This window comes from Pocillopora verrucosa, chromosome 4 (genome assembly GCF_036669915.1).
Source record: "Pocillopora verrucosa isolate sample1 chromosome 4, ASM3666991v2, whole genome shotgun sequence".
Lineage (NCBI taxonomy): Eukaryota > Metazoa > Cnidaria > Anthozoa > Scleractinia > Pocilloporidae > Pocillopora > Pocillopora verrucosa.
In genome coordinates this window covers 5,236,993-5,260,502 of record NC_089315.1, presented here as the reverse complement: position 1 = coordinate 5,260,502, position 23,510 = coordinate 5,236,993, and the positions used below count along the sequence as shown (strand labels likewise).

The 23,510-nt window shown below is 38.0% G+C and overlaps 2 protein-coding genes across 4 annotated transcripts; one reads left to right on the top strand and one right to left on the bottom strand.

Moving 5' to 3' along the window:
- Positions 1–959: 959 nt before the first annotated feature.
- LOC131794731 (neural cell adhesion molecule 1-B-like) lies at positions 960–9,011 on the bottom strand. Its single transcript, XM_059112278.2, has 7 exons — positions 8,901–9,011; positions 6,400–6,603; positions 5,658–5,798; positions 4,179–4,469; positions 2,984–3,124; positions 2,425–2,589; positions 960–1,929 (listed from the first exon to the last, which is right to left on the bottom strand). The coding sequence occupies exons 1-7, from the start codon at positions 8,989–8,991 to the stop codon at positions 1,850–1,852; spliced, it is 1,113 nt and encodes a 370-aa protein (XP_058968261.2). The 5' UTR covers positions 8,992–9,011; the 3' UTR covers positions 960–1,849.
- Positions 9,012–9,969: 958 nt separating this feature from the next.
- LOC131794698 (basigin-like) lies at positions 9,970–23,495 on the top strand. Of its 3 annotated transcripts, none has more exons than XM_066165246.1 (8): positions 9,970–10,090; positions 15,237–15,324; positions 17,712–17,921; positions 18,466–18,618; positions 19,005–19,313; positions 20,836–21,009; positions 21,939–22,112; positions 22,829–23,495. In XM_066165246.1, the coding sequence occupies exons 2-8, from the start codon at positions 15,261–15,263 to the stop codon at positions 22,948–22,950; spliced, it is 1,206 nt and encodes a 401-aa protein (XP_066021343.1). In that variant the 5' UTR covers positions 9,970–10,090; positions 15,237–15,260; the 3' UTR covers positions 22,951–23,495. The 3 variants fall into 3 exon arrangements, with proteins under 3 accessions (XP_066021343.1, XP_066021341.1, XP_066021342.1); XM_066165244.1 differs by lacking the exon at positions 9,970–10,090 and adding an exon at positions 12,948–13,088; XM_066165245.1 differs by lacking the exon at positions 9,970–10,090 and adding an exon at positions 14,661–14,706.
- The last annotated feature ends 15 nt before the right edge of the window (positions 23,496–23,510 follow it).

The following is a 23,510-nucleotide window of genomic DNA, read 5'->3' as shown; positions in this document are numbered from 1 at the left end:
CTTTGCCTTATCAAATTAATTAATAATTTAGATGAAGGAATCCTGAAAATATTTCGCACACGCTATCATTTTCAGGGGTCGGTAAATGTAGTTCTGTTCCTAAAATAGCTTAGCTTTGAGTTTATCGACACAAACAAGTGTTTTTTGCACTTTATCTTTTGATCCTTCCGGACTTCGGGTTAAACGCACGCGTTTAAGCCGCGGACAATGAAAACGCGCCTCGCCAAGAGAATTCTTGTCACCCTTTGATAGCGTATCCTACACTGACAGAAAAAACAAAGGCGCCGGTACAGGAAAGATTAATAAAACTATAACTCTGAGATGGCATTTCCATTCCCTCTTTTTCAGAAAGATCCGGTACATATGTCATGTAATTTTATTTTAATTAAGCCACAGATTGAAGTAGGTAATTTAGTGTTAACAACTGAGTTGAAAACGTAAATTAGCCACCGTAAAGCTGACGTTTCGAGCGATAGCCCTTCGTCAGAGCGATTGACGAAGGGCTAACGCTCGAAACGTCAGCTTTTTTACCCTTTACGGTGGCTAATTTACGTTTTCAACTCAGTTGTTAACACTAAATTACCTGCTGTACTCTCTCACCGACGCAGCACCACAGTTTCTTTAGAAACCGTTACCCCCTTTATTCACAGATTGAAGTAATTTTGAAAGTAAAGAGGGTTCTTTCCTTGGGAACGTCTCTATAAGACTGATGTCATTGCGTTTGCGCAAGACTATATGTAAAGACTAAGATAGGTAAACTTCACCCCAGGGAAGTACCACTGGAAAAGATTATTGAGGAAGTAAGGGGGGGGTGGGGAGGGTAAAGCACCAAAAAAATATATTCATAGAGGAAAAATTGGGTGACGCAACGAGATACTTTGTAAACCATGAAAGACGTGTCAACCAAAACAAATCACAAATAGTCTGTTAAACAACAAACAAATAAACATACAACCTAATGAATTCTTCGTTGCAATAGTATTCAGTAAAGCTCTGTTGCGCATTTGCTATCTATTTTGATTAAAAATTTCAAAACATGTTTGGAGAAATTGCTTAATTATTTCTAAGTACGATAAGTAATCTTGGCTGAGTGTCTGCTTTAGCCAAACAGTATCAATACTGCTCCTAAAGGATACTAACTTTGAAATCTAATCCCTAATATGTTGCCTTTTTAAAACGTGTAAATGCTTTGTAAAAAGGTCAAATCTTGCAATAAATACGATACATTCACGAGTAAATAAACTGATTTACTTCTCTATCACTTTAGAAAAGTATTTTTAAATCTATCACCGCGCAAATAATAATAATATTAATAATAATAATGATGATGATAAGACTCAACGGTAAAGGCGATTCATAATTTTACGGCCATCATAATATTTACCACTATTATTTTACAGTCGATGTAACTAAGTTTTCACTGCAATCATAAGTAAATTTTCTAACCGCAAAAAATCGATTCTACAAAACTTGATGGATAGCGTGCTTTACGGAGATCAACTTGTCATGCAATTCTACGCTACGTTAACAATTTCCTACTAGAAAAAGCGCTAGCTTTTGTGGCATTCCATGCCATGAGACAACGTCTCAGTGTTCACTTAAACATCTACATATCGTCCTAATTTTAAATAAAATTGTCACAGCTTACGTTATTTTTCAAAAAGGAATCTTATGTAGGTGGCTTAACTATCAATATGTAAATGATGCGTCTTTTCATCTTCAGCGGGTTCATCACTATCATCTAGCTGCGCAACAGGCAATTTACAAAACTGATCACGACTACTTTGCTTTCTTTTTCGGTCTAATTCACCGGGAGCTGTTCTTCGTTAGTGCCTTTTTTTTCTCATGTCTAAAATGAATTCCACCAAGTCCACAGGAACGCTGGCATGATGATTTTCAAATGATTTGGAACTGAGGTTGCATGCGCCACTGAAAATTAAAATAAAACAAAAATTTTACATTGTGAAAACTTTTAATTTTGTAGTCCAAAAATAGTTACTCTAACATCGAGCTTAACTGCCATGTCAGACTTATTGTATAGGCGTGAGTACCTTTTTGTTTTGTTTTTAAAAGTTATATCAGGAGTGAATGCTGTCAATTGTTTTTAATTTTTATAGCATCAGAATTTTAAAATAATTTTCTCCTCTCAAAAAGTGCAAGTGAATCTAAATTTTCTTTACTTAGCCATATAAGAGGATTTTAATCAATACAATTTATCTTTTCGTTGGAAAACATGTTTTTAATGGTGTTAGCGGAAAATAAAATGCATCGAGAAATAATCCAGCCAATCATCCAGCAATTGACTGGAACGAACCATCAAAAACCAGGCAGTGGATGCACATTTTAAGACACACAACAGCAGACCCATAGGGCAGAGAACAAACCACAGCAAGTAAATTTCAAATGCTGAGTGAAGTTTATTACCGTTTATTAAAGTTCCGTTGGCCACCTTGACAAGGAAAAACTGCTGACCAGGACCGTTACTTGCACTACATGAGTAGTTCCCAGAATCCTCTGCGGTGGCGTTCTGAATAACGAGGATCGAATCACAGAAACTGCATTCACCCTGAAGTATGAAACGGCCTTTGGCTGTGAGAAAAAATCACAACAAACGTTTTAGTTGTTTACAGTACTCTCACTGAGGGGGGCTTTGTAGTGAAAAGCCGTGATGGATCATTTGCGCCAGCAGTCAAACATGAAACCATAAGGCTGAAAAATCCTACATTTAGGAACTGCTGCTAACTTTAAAGTCGAAATCTTTGATTTCAACAGTGACATTGTCGTATTTTCCTTTTTGGCTAAAGGAATCCAATCAAAAAATATCTCAATGAGCTAAATCTGCACAGAAGTTACCAAGAAAACAACACACAAAAATAACAAAAAAATCGCTGACAGAAATTTTAAAAAAATTGTGTTTAGAAAGAGAACAAACTATGGGAGAAGAAAATCAAACATTCTATAAAGAAAGCTGAGGATATCTTACGTTTGATAATGGCACTTTTTCCCTCGAAGTTTCTCCTCCATTCTATGTTCAAAGGATAACCTTCAGCGCTGCAAACCATAGCCACGCTATCCCCAATGTCAGCTGTTAACTTTACCTCACTGATAGGAAAACGTACACGAACTGTTGAAAAAAGATTTAGTTATTGCAAATTTTCAATAATTTCCAAGGTTGGAGATGTTCATGGGGAAAATATATATCTGATTAACTAAGGCAAGGCCTTGCTGTGAGAATACTGGTTTGATATCCACCTATAGAATACTGGTTTGATATCCACCTATAACATACTTCGCAGCGCTAAGTCCGTATAAGGGGAACGTAGCCTGATGTTCTACCAGTACGGTCTCGAGTATGCCGGACGAATAAGAAGTTTATTACACCGCTAAATGCTACGTGTTCGGCGTACTTTTACAACAACATTTTTTCACGAAACTTCAACAGAAAGAAAAAAACAAACAAACAAAACCCATGGCACAGTTATTAAAAAAAGAAATATGAAATCTCGCTCCCGCTTCAATGTAATAAATAGCCAAATGATCCTCACACGTGAAGTACACTATGACTAATAGCGGAAAACATGTTAAGAATCAGTTTCAAATTTCTTCTATTACAGCTCATTTGTCACGATCATTTCGAGACATATTATCATAAACAAATCAAAATAAGATTTATTTCATTTCTGCATTACTACTTTTAAATGGTATGGTTTTTTTAGCCCTGAGAGATCGCCAGAGAGACCGCCAGCCCCCGGAGTGAGCGGCATCTAACCGGCTTCGCTGAATCAAACATCAATGTCACGGCAATAAAGATAATGATTCCTGACTTAAGGGGTTGTTCTACTCTTCAATACCAAAGAAAATGTAAAGAGAACAGTTTGATGGATATGATCACCGATGTAAGGTTTTGAAGGATTTATTCTCACGATCCAAGGGGGCCATTTTTGCCTGGCCTGAGTCTACCCCCGAAGTAATGGGGGCTTGCTGCTCCTCTTTGACGTCATGCATCGAAGGTAATCCTTCCAGCATTTCGTCTGGTTTATTCCGAAACCTCTTGAGTTCATCTTAGCCAAACTCGCCTCCAGGCCATCGTGTCGTACTTACGGACTCAAATGTGAAGTTTATCTTTAATTGTTTTTCCTTTTGGCATTTCTAATTACAACCCTCATTCTTGCACTTACCGTGGAGATAAGCTGCCGACGACGTAACATCGTAAGGTTCTAAGGATTTAAGGTTAACGGTGATTTTACATCGATAGTCTCCACCTTCTCTTGCACCGACAGAATTCAAGATTAACGGCTGATTGACATCAGTTGTAGTTTTCACGTGTTTGCCATTTTTTAAGTACGTCACTTTTTTTATAGGTGTGGTTTGCTCGTTATTATCGTGGGTCAGATTACAGTAAAGCCTGGCACTGTCTCCATAAGATACTGTAATGTTCGGAATAAGCCGAGCCACGGGCAAGTCCTCGACTATAAGAGACAAACGACAACAATGAAAAAAAAACAAAAAAAAAAAAAAACGGTGAGGTAATGGTTATTGATCTAATCCATTTCGATGAATCCCTACCGGATAACAAATGCCTTCCGGGGTGATAGACTGGTGCAAGGATTGACTAACTTATGACTTACGGACTAATTGCTGGAAAGAGTGAATTTTCATTCACTCACTGAGTAACTGACTCATTGACGGACTGACCGACTGACCGACAAACCGAAAACGGACTACAATTATGAATAATTGAATGACTACAAGAATGACAGACTGACTGATTAACCAACCGAATGACTAACTGACTGACTGACTGACTGACTGACTGACTAAATGACTGACTGGCTGACTAACTGACAGACTGTTTAATCTGCCGACAGATTGACTTAATTCCTAACTTTTTGACGTAGAAATTGACTGTCTGCCTGACTGACTGATACACTGCAGTGACTGCACGCCTAACTGACTAATTGACAGCCGGTGTTAATCGATTACTTTGACAGATCGGCTGACTAACTGACTTTTTATTTGACTGACTACGAGACCGACTGACTGACTTGCTAACTGACCTAACAACTGAATAACTAGGCCACCGAACAGATGCTTTCATATCAAAAGTCTACAAAAACGTCTTCGTCATTCAAGCTAAATGCGTTGGACACGTAAACATGTTTTGATAATTTTGCAACGCTGCTGTATGTTGGAGGTCGTTTGTGGCTCCAAAAAGAGACATTTTCGCAGTCTATTTCAAATGCCTCGAATAAGTCGAGACGCCCCTTAACGGTCAAGTGTTTCCAAACGTTCAAAAATACCATCTTGAAACACTAAACGATGGTTCTGCTGTTGATCAGCACCTGGGTGGGATCTACATCAGTATATTCATCCTTTACGAGCCAAATTCGCGGAAAAAGCAATTATTAATTCCCCTATGTCAAAAAAGACCTTTAAGATTGGAAGGTTTCAAAATAAACACTTTTGGAAATAGAGAAGTTTCATTAAAAGCGAGAAATGTTTTCGTTTTACGTGCAATTTTGGTGCATCTCGACCTCTCGTGCCGTAGGGCGTTGTAAATCTTTTGCGGGAGAGGATCAATGTACTCTTACACATTTGTCTGCGACGACCTTCCACTTGATAATCCAATCATATCGTTGATACTTCAAGTGACTCACCTGCAGTGACATGGATGGTGAAACCGAGTCTTTCTCCTTTTCCGCCCTTGGTAGAATATCCGATGCATGCGTGTCTCCCCTTAGAGGTATCATCTTCGATTGTAATGTTAGTAAAGTACAACGTCGCGGTTATTCTGTTCCCTGTGCAGAGATGTTTTGGCATGTTTATTTCCATGTGGACTGCGAAGCATAACTCTGCGACAAAAGCTCACTTTATAGACTAAGGAGGAGAGCCTAATTAAGCTCCAGAAAATTGTTTTACCGACTAAAGCATACAATAGTTATAATGTGCCTATCCCTAATGATTTTTTGCGTCTCTCAGTAACGTTCAAAGTCTGAGCCTCAGAACCAGGCTTGTAATTTCGTTTCATGCCAACAATCATTACTGGAAAGGACAACTGATATCAAATCACAACTCTCAGGATATGACCTTTTTTGTAACCTCTCAAAAAACCGCACCGTTTCCCCAGGGGTTCATAATATGATTGACCAATCAGTGAAATGATTTGAAAAACCAGTATGACAGTCGATAGCAGCAGGACACGACCTATGATAGACTCCCTTCTCATCGGGAAAGTGCAGTAACACTCTTTGCCAAGCCTGCAATGCGTTTTTGATGATGAGCCACTAAGTAAACATTTCCACTCAGAGAACTGCCTCGAGATCAATAGACATCGATGACCTACCCTCCCGTCTCCCCAACAAACTACGGCTATACCGGGCTAGAAGTTACTGGTCTAACCTTCTGTTTTGTTAGTTTGAAATACCGTCTCTGTTTCCGGAATGTCTAACCACTTTTCTTCGTAATTTGGAAGTAATTTTCTCCTTTGAAACTTCACCCTAACAGGAGGCAGTCCGTTGTCACCGACAACGATACAAGTGATATTAACCTGTGAACCACTAATGGCGAAGACGTTTTGCGGCAGGGGGTCGATGATCGTTACAGCTGCAGATGGAAAATGAAAACGTCAGTGATATTAAATGGACATGGATACAAAGAGAAAAAAAAATGAGACGGATAAACAGGCAGGCAGACGGTCAGACAAAGATAGCAAGGAAGGCATATAGAAAGACAGACAGACAAACAGGCAGGCAGATAGTCAGACACAGATAGCAAGGAAGGGATACAGAAAGACAGACAGACAAACAGGCAGGTAGAGAGAGACAGGAATACAAGAATTTACACACGAACGGATGAACAGCCGAACGAATGGACGGAACAACGGGCAAACGGTCAGACAGACGGACAAACAGAAAGTCAAATGGACAGAGAGAGACGCAGAAAGACAAATAGGCAGACCGGCAGACGGACGAATGCACGAGCGAACGAATTGACAGACATATGGACAGAAACACAGACAGTTATGGGGCTCCGGTCTTGCACCACGTCAACGAGCCGTACATTAACGTTTGGAAATAGTACTTAGTCAAAGCGTTAATGCCATTTTCTAATATATTCTAAAATATCATTCTTCAATGCAATTAGTTCCTCGTCAATGCTTATCACAAACACCTCACTTACGTTCTTTAGTCAATTTATTTCTTTTGCCATTAATTTAACAATCAATTTCCAAGAGTGAAAAAGGACTGAAAGGTAGCATGGAAGCCCGTGAGAAACCGCAGGGCTGTTACATGATGGGCTCCCTGTAAGAAATATTATAATTACAGTGTAAGGGTAGAATTGTAGTGACAAATCCATGCCTGTCCTAAGGTTGAGATAAATTGAATTTTCATTCAATTCTTCTTTTTTCCCTAAGGGGACATTTAAACGTAGACTCCAGCTAAAAGCACTGTCAGCTATTCTTTGTCCACGTTAACGATGGATAGAAAAGCTTTCAACAATCTAAAGCATTAGATATGCTCATCAAACACAGCTGTTTTTTCGCTCCCCTCGTTGCCGGATTATCTCTTGCAAGTCAACGAAGGCCAAGTCGAAGGTCGAAAAGATCCTCAGTACTTTTCCATTACCCGTAGTCAAATTAAAAGCACTAATCTGTCAAGTTTTAATTTCTTTAATTATTTTTTTAGCGGCTTAACTGAAAACATATCGGGGCACAGAGCCAAATTAATAACATGACATTGTTTCTTATTCAGTGACACAATTAAAAAATGCGACCCATGCATTTTCAATTAAATTTATTTATCAGGAAATTTCCATACTCAGCGACCCGAAATCGTACCCAATCATTTCTGATGCAGTTTGTTTTGATTCGGTGATCCTTTAAATCACGGCAATTTAATGGTTTTGTACTAAGCAAGAACATCTTATTTTGCGTCCCAAATCAGCTTCGGCAATAATCTGCCCTTCAGTGTTAAGGATAAACGTTTAGTCGGTAATGGGATCTTCCCATTGTTGTAAAACAAGATAGTTTAATGTAGCAGTAGTTAAAATAAACAAGATCCTTTCATCAACCTGCTGATGTCACGCAACGTAAATGTGATAACTGCATCTTAATTAAGTAATTTTCTACAAAATTGCAGATATGCATATGAACTCATATGGAACCAGTCGAAATTAGAATTATTTTATTAAGATAATTTATTCGTTCATTTTTATTTTTGAGTTTAAAATTTGGGAAAGTGCCAATTAGAGGCTAACATGAAAACAAAATAAATCATAATTATTCTTTAATTTTCTGAGTCATGCCTTTCGAAGATGTTGCGTCGCAATAAAACAACAAGAGAAAATGCTTTACGTGAAACAAAGAAACTTGCAGGAAACCGTTCGGTTTATGTATGCTTGTTACTGCATGTTTGTCACGACACAGATCATACGATGTTGTGAAAAGAGAATCATCCGAGGACAATCAAAGTCTGTGTTTTCCATTAATTGTTTTGCAACATTCTTATCACGATGCAATAAATAGATTTTTTTCCTCCAAACGAAAATGGGCTCGTTTCCGTCTGAAGAAGATAGCGAAAAAATGCTACTGAAGATACGATGTTTTGTAGTTGACTCAATGATTTCAATTCATCTCTGCAGAAATGAAACTTAAACGCGTACCCAATCGCCCTTTAAGTTTGCCAATCAACCAGAGATGTTTCTTTGAACAAACTAGATATGTAACTGAGGCGAATTTTCCAGCTCATAATTCTATCCCAGTCGCTTCCAGTTTCTGCAGGTTGCACTAAGTTCCCGAAGTAAAACAGCTTTGTAAACAATTAAAAATTTTGGACGAGTTTTCCTCTTTGTGGATGGCTCAGAAATAACACATCTGTAATAGATTTTTACATTAAGCCTACCTTGCATGGAAACGTGAACGAGTAAAATCAGGTTGCAAAGCAATGCGTAATTTCCCATGTCTGTATTCTTGGCACACAACAAGCGACTCATGCGATCGGGAAAACCTTAGTAATAACCCCTTTACCCGGCCTGAAATGTCTTAAGGTCATGATAACGATGATGTCATCGATTACAAGCTTATTTCTGAGTGGTCGATTTTCCATCTTTGCAAAACAAAATAATTCAAACAGGCTGCTATTGACACAGTTTGTAAAGTGAAAAAGTCAAGGTCGTGTCTGCTCTTCTTTGGCAGGTTTTGTTTTTAGATCTTAATAACTCTATCCATCACCCTTTTTTAAATGAAAATAAAAGTTAACTTGCATTGAAGTAGTCGGCCCGAAAATTTATTCCCGCACCTGACATCAGATACCCAGGATAAACCCGCTAATTCGTCGAAACTCGACGGATCTGGTAAACAACCCCTGTCCACTTCGTTGATTTCTATATAAACCCCAAAAGCCTGAGCGAAAGTCTACTTTCTGTGTTTTCCAATTGTGTGTAATAATGCATTCAACTCTTCTAATCAGGAAATTTACAAGTACGCGTGCTATTGTAAGAAAAAACGGTTTTCCGGGAAAATCCCCTGATATTTCGCAACAGACAACAATAACATTTCGTGACACTTCAAGAAAAGAGGAAAATTCTTGAATGCGCGATCGTAAAAACCATCTAAATTCAAAATGAGTAAACATTAATTTCAAGTGTAATAAAAATACAAATTAAATAGTCGAAAGGAAGCGCAACACTTGTCGGCAAGTGTGACACAGTCCCCAGTAGTGCTAGCCTACTGTTAATCGCCCTTTATCGATATCTTTCTGAGTGCTCATAAGCCTTGTCGTTAGCTCTGCCGTGCTGTGTGACCGGAAAAGCTCTCTGTGGCGGTCATCTGAACGGCTTTATCATTCAACCTCTTCCCTGTTTTCATGAAAAGACCGAGCTTCACCTCTACGACGCCTCACCGCCTTTTCACTGTTTACAACATACTGTTTTCACCGCATCCTTCTTGTAACGTGCTGACAGTGTCGCAAAGGGTCAAGACGAAACGACGAAAACACAGGCGTATATTGTTACATTGACCAAACAAGACAGATTTAGTTTCCTACGTTGTTTCGGCTACTTTTTCTTAAGATTTACACCACAGCGTCAAAGAGTAAGTTAACCACATAGATGACTAATACTATGCCAGAATTTGTTGGTTTTTTTTTTGCTTTTGCTTTTTCGGTCTCTTAGGTCACTGAATGGCTTTGCCTGAATGTTTGATCTGTTGCTCGATATCCTCTAAAACCTATGCGCGGGAAAGCTCGCCTTTCCACACTGAACATAGAGTAAAAAAAAAGGTGTTCAGAGATATTTCTGATCATCGGCAGACCGGCTAGGGTGTCAAGGTGCCGTTCTCGAAAAATGCAAATGATTACATGAAAATAAATGTAGCATTTCAATTTCATATTCTGCACGGCTCTTGAGGGTTTAGTGTTTGATTTTTCAGTAAAAAAGAGTATTGTAGTGAGTTGATAGTTGGAGAAATTTGGAAGTTAGATCTCGTTTTTTTATCTTCCGTTCTTTTTATCACGTGGTTTCTCAGACAACTAAGGAAACGTAGGAACCCAAGTCAAGCTGTGTTTTTAAGTTTGAGAATATTACGTAAAGCAAATTACGTGAATATTAATGAGGGTTTTTTCGTGTGGCTTTCCACTTTGTTTTCTGTAATTGTTGTGCAAACGATCTTTCTATGCAATTTTTATCTGAGTAATATTTTTACTGAGTGGGTCATAGAGTGATATCTTTTGTTTTCGATGTAAGGCATATAGCTAACAAGCTGCAAATGTCTTGTGCGTGAATGTTCGTATCCAGTGCAAGATATTTAATTACCGAACTTCTGTTTTTCCATTGGTGGGTTTTATCAATATCAATAAAACCGCCTTGCAATACAGTATGAGCTCGCTATCTCTTGAACGGCGAAATTAGAATGCAATCAAGAGGTTATTCAAATGATCGCCATTTACTCAACAGACATACAACGCTAGAACTACCCCACGCAACTCCATGCATGAACTCTGATAGTTACTTTGCAGGTAAATTGGTTCTTTCTTCGCCAAACAAGAGAGAAACCATTGCAAAAAAAAATTCTTCTTTTTCCATTATCTGTCACACAGAACTGGTAGATGAAAAACCTAACTTTGTACCGGTAAAAACCGGTTTGCGTCAGTGTCAAGCATGCCCGTCAGTGTCAAGTCTACCGTATGATCATCAAAACGGCCTTTGAACCGGCAACTTCTGCAAAAATTGCGTGATGCTTTCAAGGTGTTGAAATCTATTGATCGCTGACTAAGAGAGTGCAAGCGACTTATTTCAACATCCTTTCAAGGAAAGCTCTCCTTAGATGCCGCATTTCGTTGCGGTGAAATCAAATACTTGAGTTGCGACATTTTACGGAAATTGCCGAAAGTGATTCAAAAATGAGCTTCCTTTCGAGGGCTCTCAGCCGCTATTTGAATGACATAATAATATTTCTTTGAGGGCTGTTTAAAGTATTGTAAGATATAGACTAGCTATAAGCCTACGGACGACTAAAGCATCCAAATAATAAAAAGATGGAATTAACGAATGCAAGGATAGGTGGTTAACTGAAAGCATGCCCACCAGGTCTTTCTTTTCCCTTTTCCAAGCGGAGCAGGAGCAGTGTAAGGGCATGGGACAAAAGTGAACTAAAAAAAAAGGCAAAAAAGTGACGCACCCCGGACCTTCTGCGCAGGTTAGTTCACAGACGACTGACGTTTTCGGGTCGAATCATGCGAAACCCGAGTCAGCGAAATGAAATTTTTAAAACTTGAATGATTTAGGGAAAAATCAATAGGCGATCACCTTGATTTTGAGGGTAGTTCAGTTGAATCAATTTATCGACAGTCACTGATTGTGTGAATGAGGAAACGAACGACTGAGTGAAACTGATAGAACAAACGATTATAAATCAATCATAAAGCAATAAGTGCACCGAAGCGATCGATAAAGAAATCCATTCTTCATTGGTTATAAATAGATCGTTCGCAATGCTGAACTGGAAGTCACGTAGTTCACATGACTGTTTACGCTCTTTTTCCGTCCCAAAAGTAATAAGTCATTCCCAGAGTATTGTTTACATCGAGTTGAACTTGCGGCTAAAGAATCAGTTCCAAAAGATCAACGATCAAAAGCAAAGCGAAGTTTTGACTCTGATAGAGTGTGAACACAATGACGGAAAAATAAAGACTGCCTTGTCTTACCTCGTCATCAGTCCTGCCATCTTCGGTAGTCCTAAAATTTTTCCCCCGCATGCTCGTTCATGATAGTCGTGCTCGAGCAGGCATTTTGCTTGATCTGTCAAAGACAAAGAAGAGTACTTTAACTGAGGGTTTAACTGCACATCTCACCAAAACTTCACCATCCTTGACCTTTATCTCTTCCTATCACATTGCAGGCACGTGGGCCTAAATGACTGCTGTATGGCTGTCTCAAGTACACTGCTATTCTTGCGTTTGTTTGCAGTCATAGATTACTGTTAGCAACACAGGAATGCGCAAGGTGGAGAGTTTTGGGCTGCGGAAGGTTTTTCATCAGGGAGGAGGGAGTTGGGGTCACAGGTCTAAAAAAAACCCTCCCCCCACCCCCTTTCTCAACTCCTCCCTTGAGTAATGTCGGAAAAGAAAAGAGGAATGGCTTGTTATTCTTCACTATTACTAAATGATGGGTGTTGGAAACAAAATAATGGGTGATGACGGGTGAGGGGCTTATGGGTAGGGATAGAACAAGGACTCGCTTGTGGAAAATATCATGACTGAAAAAAACTGAATTCAGCAATGCAATGCTTGTCTTTAGACAGCCAGAAACAGAGTTCACTGTTCAAGAGGCAGACCGCTTGTGTGTTAAAAGCCTTGGGATGAGATTATTATATGAATATTTATAAATAAGGATCTCATGGTTAATTTTTTTTTAACTTAATACTGAACTTTAGACTGATTGACAAAGGAAAGAGTACATCCAGGCATTTATGCTCGACACAATATCTAGTCGTCTGTGTTCATAAATGTTTCAGTTGAAAGGAAGGTAGCAGCCCCGGCAACTAACAATCTTGTTGATTGGAATCACACCAGTCGATAGAGTGGAATTTTAAGGTAATGGTTTGGCACAGAACATTATGTCAATACTTAAATGCGACATTGTTAAAAATTTCAAAAAAAAATTAGGTTTCCCCCCTGCCATGAATGACACCTAAAACCGGGATAGATATTTAGGGTTCTTGGAGAAATAATCGAAACCCTCATTATGCTTGGGAGTTACATCATTCCTTAGAGATCGTACCCAAAGGAGGAAAAAGACGAAGACCATTTACGCACTTCAAGTTCTCCCTAGTGTCACTCGCCTAATATGTTTCTTAAATTTACTCTACTGTTGATCACAACTGAAGGAATTTGTTTGACATTCATCCGATGCTAGATTCTTCCTTCTGGCCCATACTAACCGGAAAAATGGGAATATTCATCGAGCTTTATTTTTTTTTTCCTTTCGCTTGTTGGTTGTTGATAATTTTTTCTCGTTGTCACGCGATTGCGTTTGAGATGCGACCTTTAAACTCAGTTCTTGCATCATCGTTACCCGATTGGACATATCGGGTCAGTCTGAGTCATTCACTTCTAAGAGAAAAGTATAAAAAGTGGCGGTGGATAGAGATCGGCGTTATGTTTTCCGTAATTTTTATTATAATATATATTTATATTTTATTATAATCTCTTGAACACAAACGACGTCAAAATGTGGTAAAAACCGCGAAAAAGTGCTTCACGAGGCTTAGCCGATCGCGTCACTGATCGATGTCCTTGCCACATTTTTCCCGTCTTCTGTGAACTATTTCTGTACAGATCCACGAAAATATGAAATCTTTTAACAGTATATGTTATAGAAGAAAAATATTGTCAACGTCTTCCCTCCGATAGATCATAAGAAGGAATTAACCAACCAAAAAGCGACTGTAACTCAGCGTATCAGTATTGAAAATGTTTGTGTTACTAAGAGTTCGAGTTAAAATTGCCAAATGCCACGCAAATAATCAGTTTTTGTCTGCGGATAGGTTGAGAAATTTTCATAAGCATCATAGGGACTGACAGATAATTTCAGCACCAAACAGACTAAGTAAAGTATTTACTACTTTCAGTACAGTTGGCCAAATACAGGATCATGCATCTGTGAGGGAAAGTGATTGATGTTTATCATTTCCTTTCGTTTTCAGTCTTAAAATTATGTGTTATCAAGAGTTCGAGTTAGAATTGCCGAATGTCTCGTAAATAATCATCGTTTGTCGTCTGATAGGCACATAAATGTTAACAAGTAACGTAAAAACTTTAAAAAAAGATGGCAAAGATTATTTCAGCCCCAAATAGACTATGTAAAGTGTTTCCCTGATTCAGGGAAGTTGGCCAAATACATGACCATGCATCTATGAGGGAAGGAGGGGGGGTATGCAGTGAGGAAACCATCTCTAATCCCTGAGTTTAAAATGAGCCATGTACTATTAACAAAATAATCTGTTCTATTCACAAAGCAAAGAAAGTGCACCTTTGGAAACCCCCCTCCTCCCCCCTGCTTCCCAATGAATGAAGTGACACCCTTTAAAGGAGGTTAAACAAATATTCTGCCCGGGGGAATTAAGAATTCTAATCATGCCAACACTGACCTCGGCAATAAACTTAGGGGAAGTTTTTTTTAGCGAGGTCGAATGAATGCCGTCCAAGTGAGGTAAATTTAAAAACTCTGTAATTGCTTCAGTCAACTTTGCCTCTACTTTGCCTGGATAGGAAATGAAACCTAAAGTATTATCAAACACATTCCACGGTAGTTTTGCTGAGATTGTTGTTTTACAAATCCGCATGTTCTACCCTCTATTTCGATATGTCGAAACCTCAGGGGATTAATGTCGCCATTTATCAATTTGTATTCTTGTGTTCTCTGATTGGATAAAATTGAACCTTTACATTTTAAAATGATAAGATAGGTAAATGATAATGAGATTGGTAGGCAAGGAAAATCGAGAACAGTTGAGAATGAAGAAATGTAACAAGGATTACTTGTGACAAATATAGCTGAAAAAGTTATAGGAACCTTGACCTAGCTCTTGAAATTTCCGGCTTTCTGGAGTATATCAAGGATTTTTAATTGACGAGAATAGAAGTAGAAGTAGTGGTTTCCATTGGATACGTGTTAGCACAATATGACAGTCATGAAAACAGCTTGCTACCTTGTGATCTAATTCTCATGTGATCTTTCAGGAAAAAGCTCCCCACAACGTAAGCATGGCCGATGTAGCGAAAATTCTGCTTCTTTCTGCGGCGATTTTTCTCGTACAAAGTGTTCTAGGTAAGTCTATATATATATATGTGTGTGTGCCAAAATAACTAAAATATTTCTAGGGTGTGTTAGTGAATTCAGTTATTGATAGACTTATCCTGAGAAATCCACCAGACCATATCGAATTTAGCGATGTTGATTAAAATTTCAAATCAACAAAACCACAAGGTATAATTACATGCTTCGCCACTATTCTCTAGCAAAAAGAAAATGTCTGAAGGTGTCACAACTGCTGCCTCATTTGAACCCTGATATTACAATGTAGGGGTGTCAATGAAAGTCGGTTAACAGCCGTCAACCGCCGCCTTAAAGACTGCTCACTGCCGTCTTTGTCGCCTGGCATCAGGCTGTCGTGTTTGGGTTTCGCCTTACGGTGCAGCCGCCAATAACACCAACGGTAGTCGCTAATGGAAATAGTTATTGAAACTCCTGTAAATGGAGTCTGCGTAGAATACCAAGTGTTGAACAAAGGTATTAATCGTTCGTGAAAATATACACGCGTCCGGATGTTTCATACGAACTGCGGTTACGCCGCAATTTAGGCGTGTAGAAAAAAAAGGAATTTACATTTTTCCCTTCATCCATTTTATTCTTCTCAATCCTCAGAAACCCGTTTTCGTTCTTCTTTAGTGTTTTCCTATTTTTCAAATTATTAAAAAAATTATCTGTTTACCTATAAATGTTATAGTCTCCTGCAAGCTTATGTATTTTTACTCAGTGACTCTAAATGTCGGAATGAGCTCTTCTAGTTTCAACCAGTCATCATGAAAATTATATGCAAAATTACAACAAATTTTCCAGGTTTCCGTGACCGTGAGGAAAAATAAACCATTAAATTAAAGTTTTCCCAAGTAGCGCTGAAAGAATCTATCACTAGATAAGTTAAGCGTGACAAAAAACAGCAAACGTTTCACTGTATGCTAATAATAAGTTTTTTGGGCTGTGTTTACAATAAAGTGAGTAAATATTTCCTCTAGCGTTCGAGATCTTGATAGCATTCTTTAAGTCTTTTGATAAGGAAACGCAACTCTGATCGCAGATTTTATTAAGAAGACTTTTTCTTAGAAAAGCTTTACTGTTTTAGTTCTTTTCACCAATATAGGGCAGTAGGTTAAAACTAGGTATATAGATGAAAGATCTTCAGCGATCTAACATAGCTGCCATTCCAACCAGTTGCTTAGGAACTCGTCTTTTTCGTCGGAGGTGGGTTTTGGTCGTCTATCGCTGCCATTGCATTTAAGTTTGAAGAAAAAAGTAATTACCCCAAAATTTACGATCATAAAATGAAATTAGGGACGTTAAGCAAAGTATGATGGCGATGATTTGGTTTTGCCGAGAGGTATTTGTTATTGCCGTGACTAGTGTGGGTCACCGTACCGACAAAATAATTGACAAGTAATATTTGAAGTATTCCAGAAGACACGATATATTTCTAACAGACGCGCGCAGCCGAAGTGCGCCTTTCTAAAGTAAAGCTATGCGTAAAGAGCTCAATGGACACGTCAACACTTCTCACATATGCTATTAAAATGCGGAAGTTTCTCGTTGAGTTTAGCGCCTTGAATGACGGTAAGCTCATTCAGCCATTTGCGGGAGTCCTGCTAAAAATTAATTAATTATTTTTTTTAAGCGAAGTGTTCCTCAGAGATACTGTCCTGACTGCTTGAGGTCCCCGGTATTGATTTATCTGATCCATTTGCGACCGAAAAAAAAATTCAAGAAAAGTTCTCTTTTCTTTTCTGAAACACTGTTTAATACGAGACCCTGGATGAAAAGAAACGTTTTTGATCAGTGTTGGGTGCGACAGACGAGAAATTATCACATAAGTTTGAAACAGAAGTAACCCAAATTGAAGCAGTTTGAATTACACTAAGTATTGGAAGAGGAAACATTGGCTAAAACTGCACATTACTTTCGACCATGTACTATTTACTTTAAGGTCTTAATAGGGTTAACCGTCAGTGGTAAAACAGAAAAAATTGGCAGTTAGACGAAAACATTGACAAACTTTAACCGTTTGCAGGAGCCTTCTATAATTAGTTCCTGCTAAAGGGAGGGGGTTAATTATGTGCCAGGTGAGGAAACCGTTACGAGACTACTGGAGAAAACGTCTAAACAAAACAGCAGAAATTTTTGAGAGCATATTATCAAAGATAAGAAAGATATGGCCTCATAAAGTCTTAATTGACACGTTGGTACACTTCCTCAGCACCACACAAACGTGTATAAGACTTTTTTCGACGCACTGAGGTTTCATCCATCGGCCGCAATAGATTGTCATGTGCTCTTTTCACAGGCGTAGTTGGATAAACACACCATAAGTGGAAATAAAAATGTGTGAAAGGATTCTCAGTTTTTTTCGTCTAGATAATGGGTCATTTTACCTAATCTTTCAGGTGCAAATGATATTAAATTCGTCAAGCCTCTTCCAAAAGGCGTCTATGCTTTTGAGTTTGACTCAGCCAGCGTTACATGTATCGCTTTGGATTCTTCCGGCAGTACTGAGCCTCTGATCATCAGCTTTAAGAGGAAAGACTACGTGGGTGAACTTCGTGAACTAGTGGAAGATGACAACGTCTTCTTCAGGAGCCAAACTCAGTCAGTCGGTGTGTAAATAAATTGTTCTTTTTATGCTTTAATACTCACAAATCTGTGTCTCCTTCTGGTGGACGACGCAGTGACCTTAATGTTAGTGCACTGGACTCAGCTGAACTCAGAATCACGAAGAGGTCTGGGTAGAGTCTTTTCTGTATAATAAGAGACATGAAAAAACACGTGCGAATGGCAAAAACTTGGTCAAAAGTACTTTAATATCAAGACTTTGTCTGTCTTTAACGTGATACTCAACCACAGTCCTTATCGACACCGGAATAGACCAAGTGCAAATAATGTAATAACAACAAAGTGAGCCTTAAAATGCTAAAAGAGAAAGATAGAGAAAAACCGGGGGGGGGGGGGTTTGGGGGGAAGGAGCCGGGTTACTCTTTCCGGGCGGGAAGACAAAGCAAGAAATATTGGTTAGGAGGGAGGATACAATTTTTCTTGCGGGTCGGGAAAAGGAAAGTTGTTAATGATATGTGTCAATACTTGTCTTACAGAATGAAAGAAAAGCTATGGAAGATTCTGACTTCTTGAACATTATGTTTGCAGGTAAAGACACAAAGCTTTTTCGCACAATGGTGATCAGAAATGTGACGCTAGAATATGACAGTTTGTCGGGAGGTTATGAGTGCCATGCGTTTGCAGGAAATATGAGCAAGAATCCAGAGGACAGATTTGCCTTCAATGTCAACGTAATCAAAAGTATGTCTGATTTGCACCTGCTGTATCACTGTAGATCTTAGAAAATTCACTTATTGACATCATCTCGCCGTCAATCACTAAGGGAGAGATCTCTTCGCCATTTTTTTTTTTTTTTTTTTACACTTCTTCCCATAAAAACCTTGCCTCTTTTCATATTTTTAGCTTGAAAAAAGTATCCCTTTCGATTCGCTGGAATCAGCAGTTCGAGGGCGAAGAGAGCGGTAACCTTGATTACGCCCGAGTTAGCTATCCCTTCCCCCTTCCCCTGAAAGTCAGTCACACTCGTCAGTAGTAGGATTGAAATATAAACTGCTAACATGGGCCATTTTTGTCTTCATGTAGCAAGTTATTCAAAAATAAAGAGTCAACTATTATTGCCTTCCCAGAGAACGAAATTCCTAAAGTCACAGTCACACCTCACACTCAAGTCCTGAAACACGATGAAGACCTCACCCTCTTTTGCAACTTAACCAATAAAGGAAGCGATGGAAATAAACTAGAAAAAATGTATTGGTTTAAAGATGATGTGTTGTTGGATAGTCTGAAAATCGAAGAATCGGAAAAAGACTCTCTTGAGTTTCCACGGGAAATTAAACGCGTGGGAGTCAGAAATGGAGGAATATACTCGTGCGTTCTGGAAGCCAAATTGAGAGGTGTTCTGGGACACAACGTGTCGGATGACGCTATGATTCGCAGTAAGTGTTTTTCTAATTTCACAAGCTCGATAACTGAGGTAACCCTACTGTGATCTTTTACGAACTTCTGTCGCTTATGGTGACTTACATTTTTAACAAAAATTGATAGATCACTACTACTACAATTACTACTACTACAATTTTCCTTTTCCTTCTTTAAAGGCTCAATAAACACATTTCCATTTCCAAATTTTTGAGAGATACTTAAAATAAAACTTTTACCATAGCAACACTACGGTCTACCTGTAACTCATAAACGCGTTTAGTGATCCTCGTTTCCATTATCGAACTGACACAAGCTATTTTTTATAGTTTTACAATCTTACTGAAAAAAAAAAGCTCCGGCATGCTCTTGAAGCCATTTTAGAGAATTTACATCAGTCACATCAAGAGATTAGCTTTACTGTTGGTCGCCTACCTTTATCAAGGAAATTTAAACTGTCGTTTAGCTGAAATCTACACGTATTTTGATTGGTTCCTTCTCACCATCTACTGGAGGACAGACACATACATAGCGTCACGATTATAACTTTTTGCTTGTTGATTATATGAAGCAAAGAAATTCCATGTTGACGTTGTAGATCGGAAACGACGTCAAACTGGGGTAAGAATTACATCAGTGACATGCTCTACCGCGCCTCGTGCGCCGTTGTTTTGTTCTCACCGCATTTTGACGTCATTTGTGATGTATAATAATAATAAAAGAATTCCACCATCATCGTAGTTGATCTGAATTACAATGTGGTTACAAATGTACAACTATAAGAATTACATACTGTTAATCAATAAGGGACTGGGTTACAATAGATTTTATATTAAAATTACAAATGCAAGTTAAAATATATATGTAGGCATATGGTCTAATCATCTATCTATTTTTCTGTCTATCTATCTATCTATCTATCTATTTTATCTATCTATATGTCCATCTATCTATCGATCTATCAATATATCTATCTATCTATCTACTATCTATGTATCTATATGTCTATGTATCTATCTATTTACCTATCTATATATCTATGTCTACATATCCACTATTTATATATCTATGTCTATCTACTATCTATCTATCTATCTACTATCTATGTATCTATATGTCTATGTATCTATCTATTTACCTATCTATATATCTATGTCTATATATCCACTATTTATATATCTATGTCTATCTACTATCTATCTATCTATCTATCTACTATCTATATATCTATATGTCTACCTATCTATCTATTCATCTATCTATTCATCTATCTATCTATCTATCAATATATCCATATATCTATCTTTTGTCTATCTATCTATTAATCTATCTATCTATCTACTATCTATATATCTATATGCCTATCTATCTATTTATCTATCCATTTATCTATCTATCTATCGATCGATTAATCAATATATCTATCTATCTATATTTATCCATATATCTATCTATTTGTCTATCTGTTTACTGAACACGTAATCGTGGTTCAAATTTCTTAGAAATTAAATGAAATCTTCTTTCTCGAAATTTTTTCAGTTGCGACCTGGCTTCCAAAACCTGCAAAGAATGCTAAGCAAAATTTGCACAATGTTGAGCAGAAGTCATTCAAAGGAGATAATGTGAGTTTTGAATGTGCAGCCAAAGGATTTCCTCTAGAGATTGAATGGAAGATAAAGAAGAAAAATGAGGACACCGTGCAAGCTTGTATAAGTAAGTCTTTCACTTTTCATTTCCCATTTCTTTTTCTCTCTGCGAGAATTGATCACAGAGTAAAACACGACTTCAAAACTGAATAAAGTTGGGTATTTATCAACTTTCAACGCGAGTCGAAATAAAAGCCTTCAAGATATCAAGAAGGGAAAACTTTTAAAAATTTCAACTGTAATTTTATCAGGGTATAATTAACTTCAAAGATCATACTTCCTTTATTATATTAAGTGTCGAAAAAATGCTTTTAAATCTACGATCAGTTTATTTCTACCAAATAAACTCATGTACCGTCTCTTTCCTTTTCGACCCTCCTTCATGTTAATTGCCTACAATTTTTCCTTTTCTCACGAAAATGTGTTTAATCAGAACAAGCCTTCGTTTAGGAACGCCTCCGTTATCTGAAGGCATTACTTGTTTATTCCAGGATAATTAGAGGTTATAAATCCTCTATAAATCATCTACAAAGAGTTATTTAAAGATGTAGCCGGTTTAGCCTCCTCCCTCTCCCTTCAGATCCTAACGATCGCGCTGGTTCCAAAATTGTCCACTTTCCCTACCATTAAACTCTGCTACACCAACTGTGACAAATAATGATCTTGATGTCTTCTATCCCTATTGCCGCCATTCCACAAATTTAACCATCAACCGTCTCAATACCATGGAAGATATTGATGCCATTTCTTGCCATTGGTGCCAAAGTTTTCCCCCTAACTGCCAAAGTCGAACCCCGCCCACGACCCACCCCTTTCCACATGGAGACCCTAAACTATGCCTCTTACGCCAGATTCGGGGAGACACAATGAGAACTTATCCCTCAATCCCAATAAACTTTATTTCTATGTAATTTTTTTGTGCATTCACCATTGCCTATTGTAATTAAAAATATCTATAGAGAACCATAACCAATCTTGTATTGTGCACTTCGTTAGACGGAACGGCGAATGTACGCTACAAAATTCAACGTCGCAGCGCTTACGACCCGTATGTTCTCACCATATCTGACGTGCAGTACTCGGATCGCGGCTTTTACTACTGCTGTCTTCCCTCAAACTGCTCTGATAACGTCAAAGATAACTGTCAACGATTCGTTCTCCGCGTCAAAGGTAGGAACTTATCCTAAATTTGTTAGGGCTACTGCCTCCGATAGGAGGCGAAATCACATGTGGCGCGGAATGACGTAATATCCCAGGACGTGGAGTGCTTCTTTGTATGAAACAAAAGTCTCAATACTGATAAATTATTTATAATTAACAGGCGAAATTAAAAGAAGCATAGGTAATCATTATAGGAGCCCAGAGGATTGGGGAACCATGAGGCTTTCGAGCTAGCCCCTTTAAATTAAATTATTGAATTATCAAAAATTATCATTATGTTACCTATACTCATCATCATTATTATTATTAATAACATCATTATTTAATTATTGGTTGAATGTCAATTAGACACTATATTCTTGAATCATCTTCCTCTTGTAGACCAGAATACTCATAAATATGTGGAATGCGGCAGGTTTTCTAACGTCATGAAACAACCTCTAGTTCTTTCTAATGCTATAAAAAAAAGTTTGCTACATTAGTAGCCATATGGAGTCTGACTGTATTTTTGCACAATTAACGAACTCACTTCCTCCTCATAAGTAATTTTCAGTCGAGCGCCCAAATTATTCAAGATTGCTTTCGCTTTCCTTTACGTCGCTATGTGATTAGCTCAGAAATTTCGCGCCATTTTCTCAAACGATCAGATTCACAGGTCCGAACCAAAAATCGATAAGGTAGAAAAAAACTTTGTTGAAAGCGTGCTGTTGTGTTTTTTTTGGCAGATCCACTGGGTGCGTTGTGGCCAGCTGTTGGTATCCTGGTTGAGGCCGTTCTTCTCTTTGTGATCATTTTCTTTGCTGGAAGAAAGGAGAAGAACAAAGAGAAACGGTTTAAAAGGAATTAACGTCGACGTGTTAATCATAATCATCCCTGCAAACTCATGACAGTGAGACTAATGAGAGTGTCACCGCAAGCTAGGAAATAAGGGAGACTCTGATGAGCGAAGCTACTCTAAGAAAGGACATAAAAAGGGACGCTTTCCAACATAGAAAAGAAAAATGATAGTGTGGTATTCGATAAAGAAATTCAGATGACTTGAGTGGCATATGAAACTTTCTATAAAAAAATCTCTCATCCAGTCTCTAATTTAGAAGAAATCTCCTCTCCAATGTATTTGGAATATCCCCCATATTGCTAGACTATTTTATAGTCGGTACTAATTTTTTTTCTTTCAAGTGTAAATTGTTTTAAAAATAATTCACTTTCGGTAGTAGGTATGACTGAGGTAGTCGGTACCTCGTATTTATTATTCGGATAAAACGCGCATAATAACCTGCTTATGAAATAAGCTATCTTTTTTTTCTTTGAAATGCAGAGGTGATCATCTTTATTACCGGTGACATAGTTTGTAAATACTGCTTATTAAAGATTGGTGGAAATATTGATTTATATCCTAAAAATGTT

What these genes read in the sequence shown, in the direction of transcription:
- LOC131794698 (XM_066165246.1), top strand. Translation starts at nt 15,261, where the DNA reads ATGGCCGATGTAGCGAAAATTCTGCTTCTTTCTGCGGCGATTTTTCTC. An exon ending in CAATGTCAACGTAATCAAAA is followed by an intron (nt 18,619 to 19,004) that starts GTATGTCTGATT and finishes TTGCCTTCCCAG; the next exon opens with AGAACGAAATTCCTAAAGTC. An exon ending in GGATGACGCTATGATTCGCA is followed by an intron (nt 19,314 to 20,835) that starts GTAAGTGTTTTT and finishes AAATTTTTTCAG; the next exon opens with TTGCGACCTGGCTTCCAAAA.
- LOC131794731 (XM_059112278.2), bottom strand. Translation starts at nt 8,991, where the DNA reads ATGAGTCGCTTGTTGTGTGCCAAGAATACAGACATGGGAAATTACGCA. An exon ending in CGTTCACGTTTCCATGCAAG is followed by an intron (nt 6,604 to 8,900) that starts GTAGGCTTAATG and finishes TTCCATCTGCAG; the next exon opens with CTGTAACGATCATCGACCCC. An exon ending in TCAAACTAACAAAACAGAAG is followed by an intron (nt 5,799 to 6,399) that starts GTTAGACCAGTA and finishes ATCTCTGCACAG; the next exon opens with GGAACAGAATAACCGCGACG.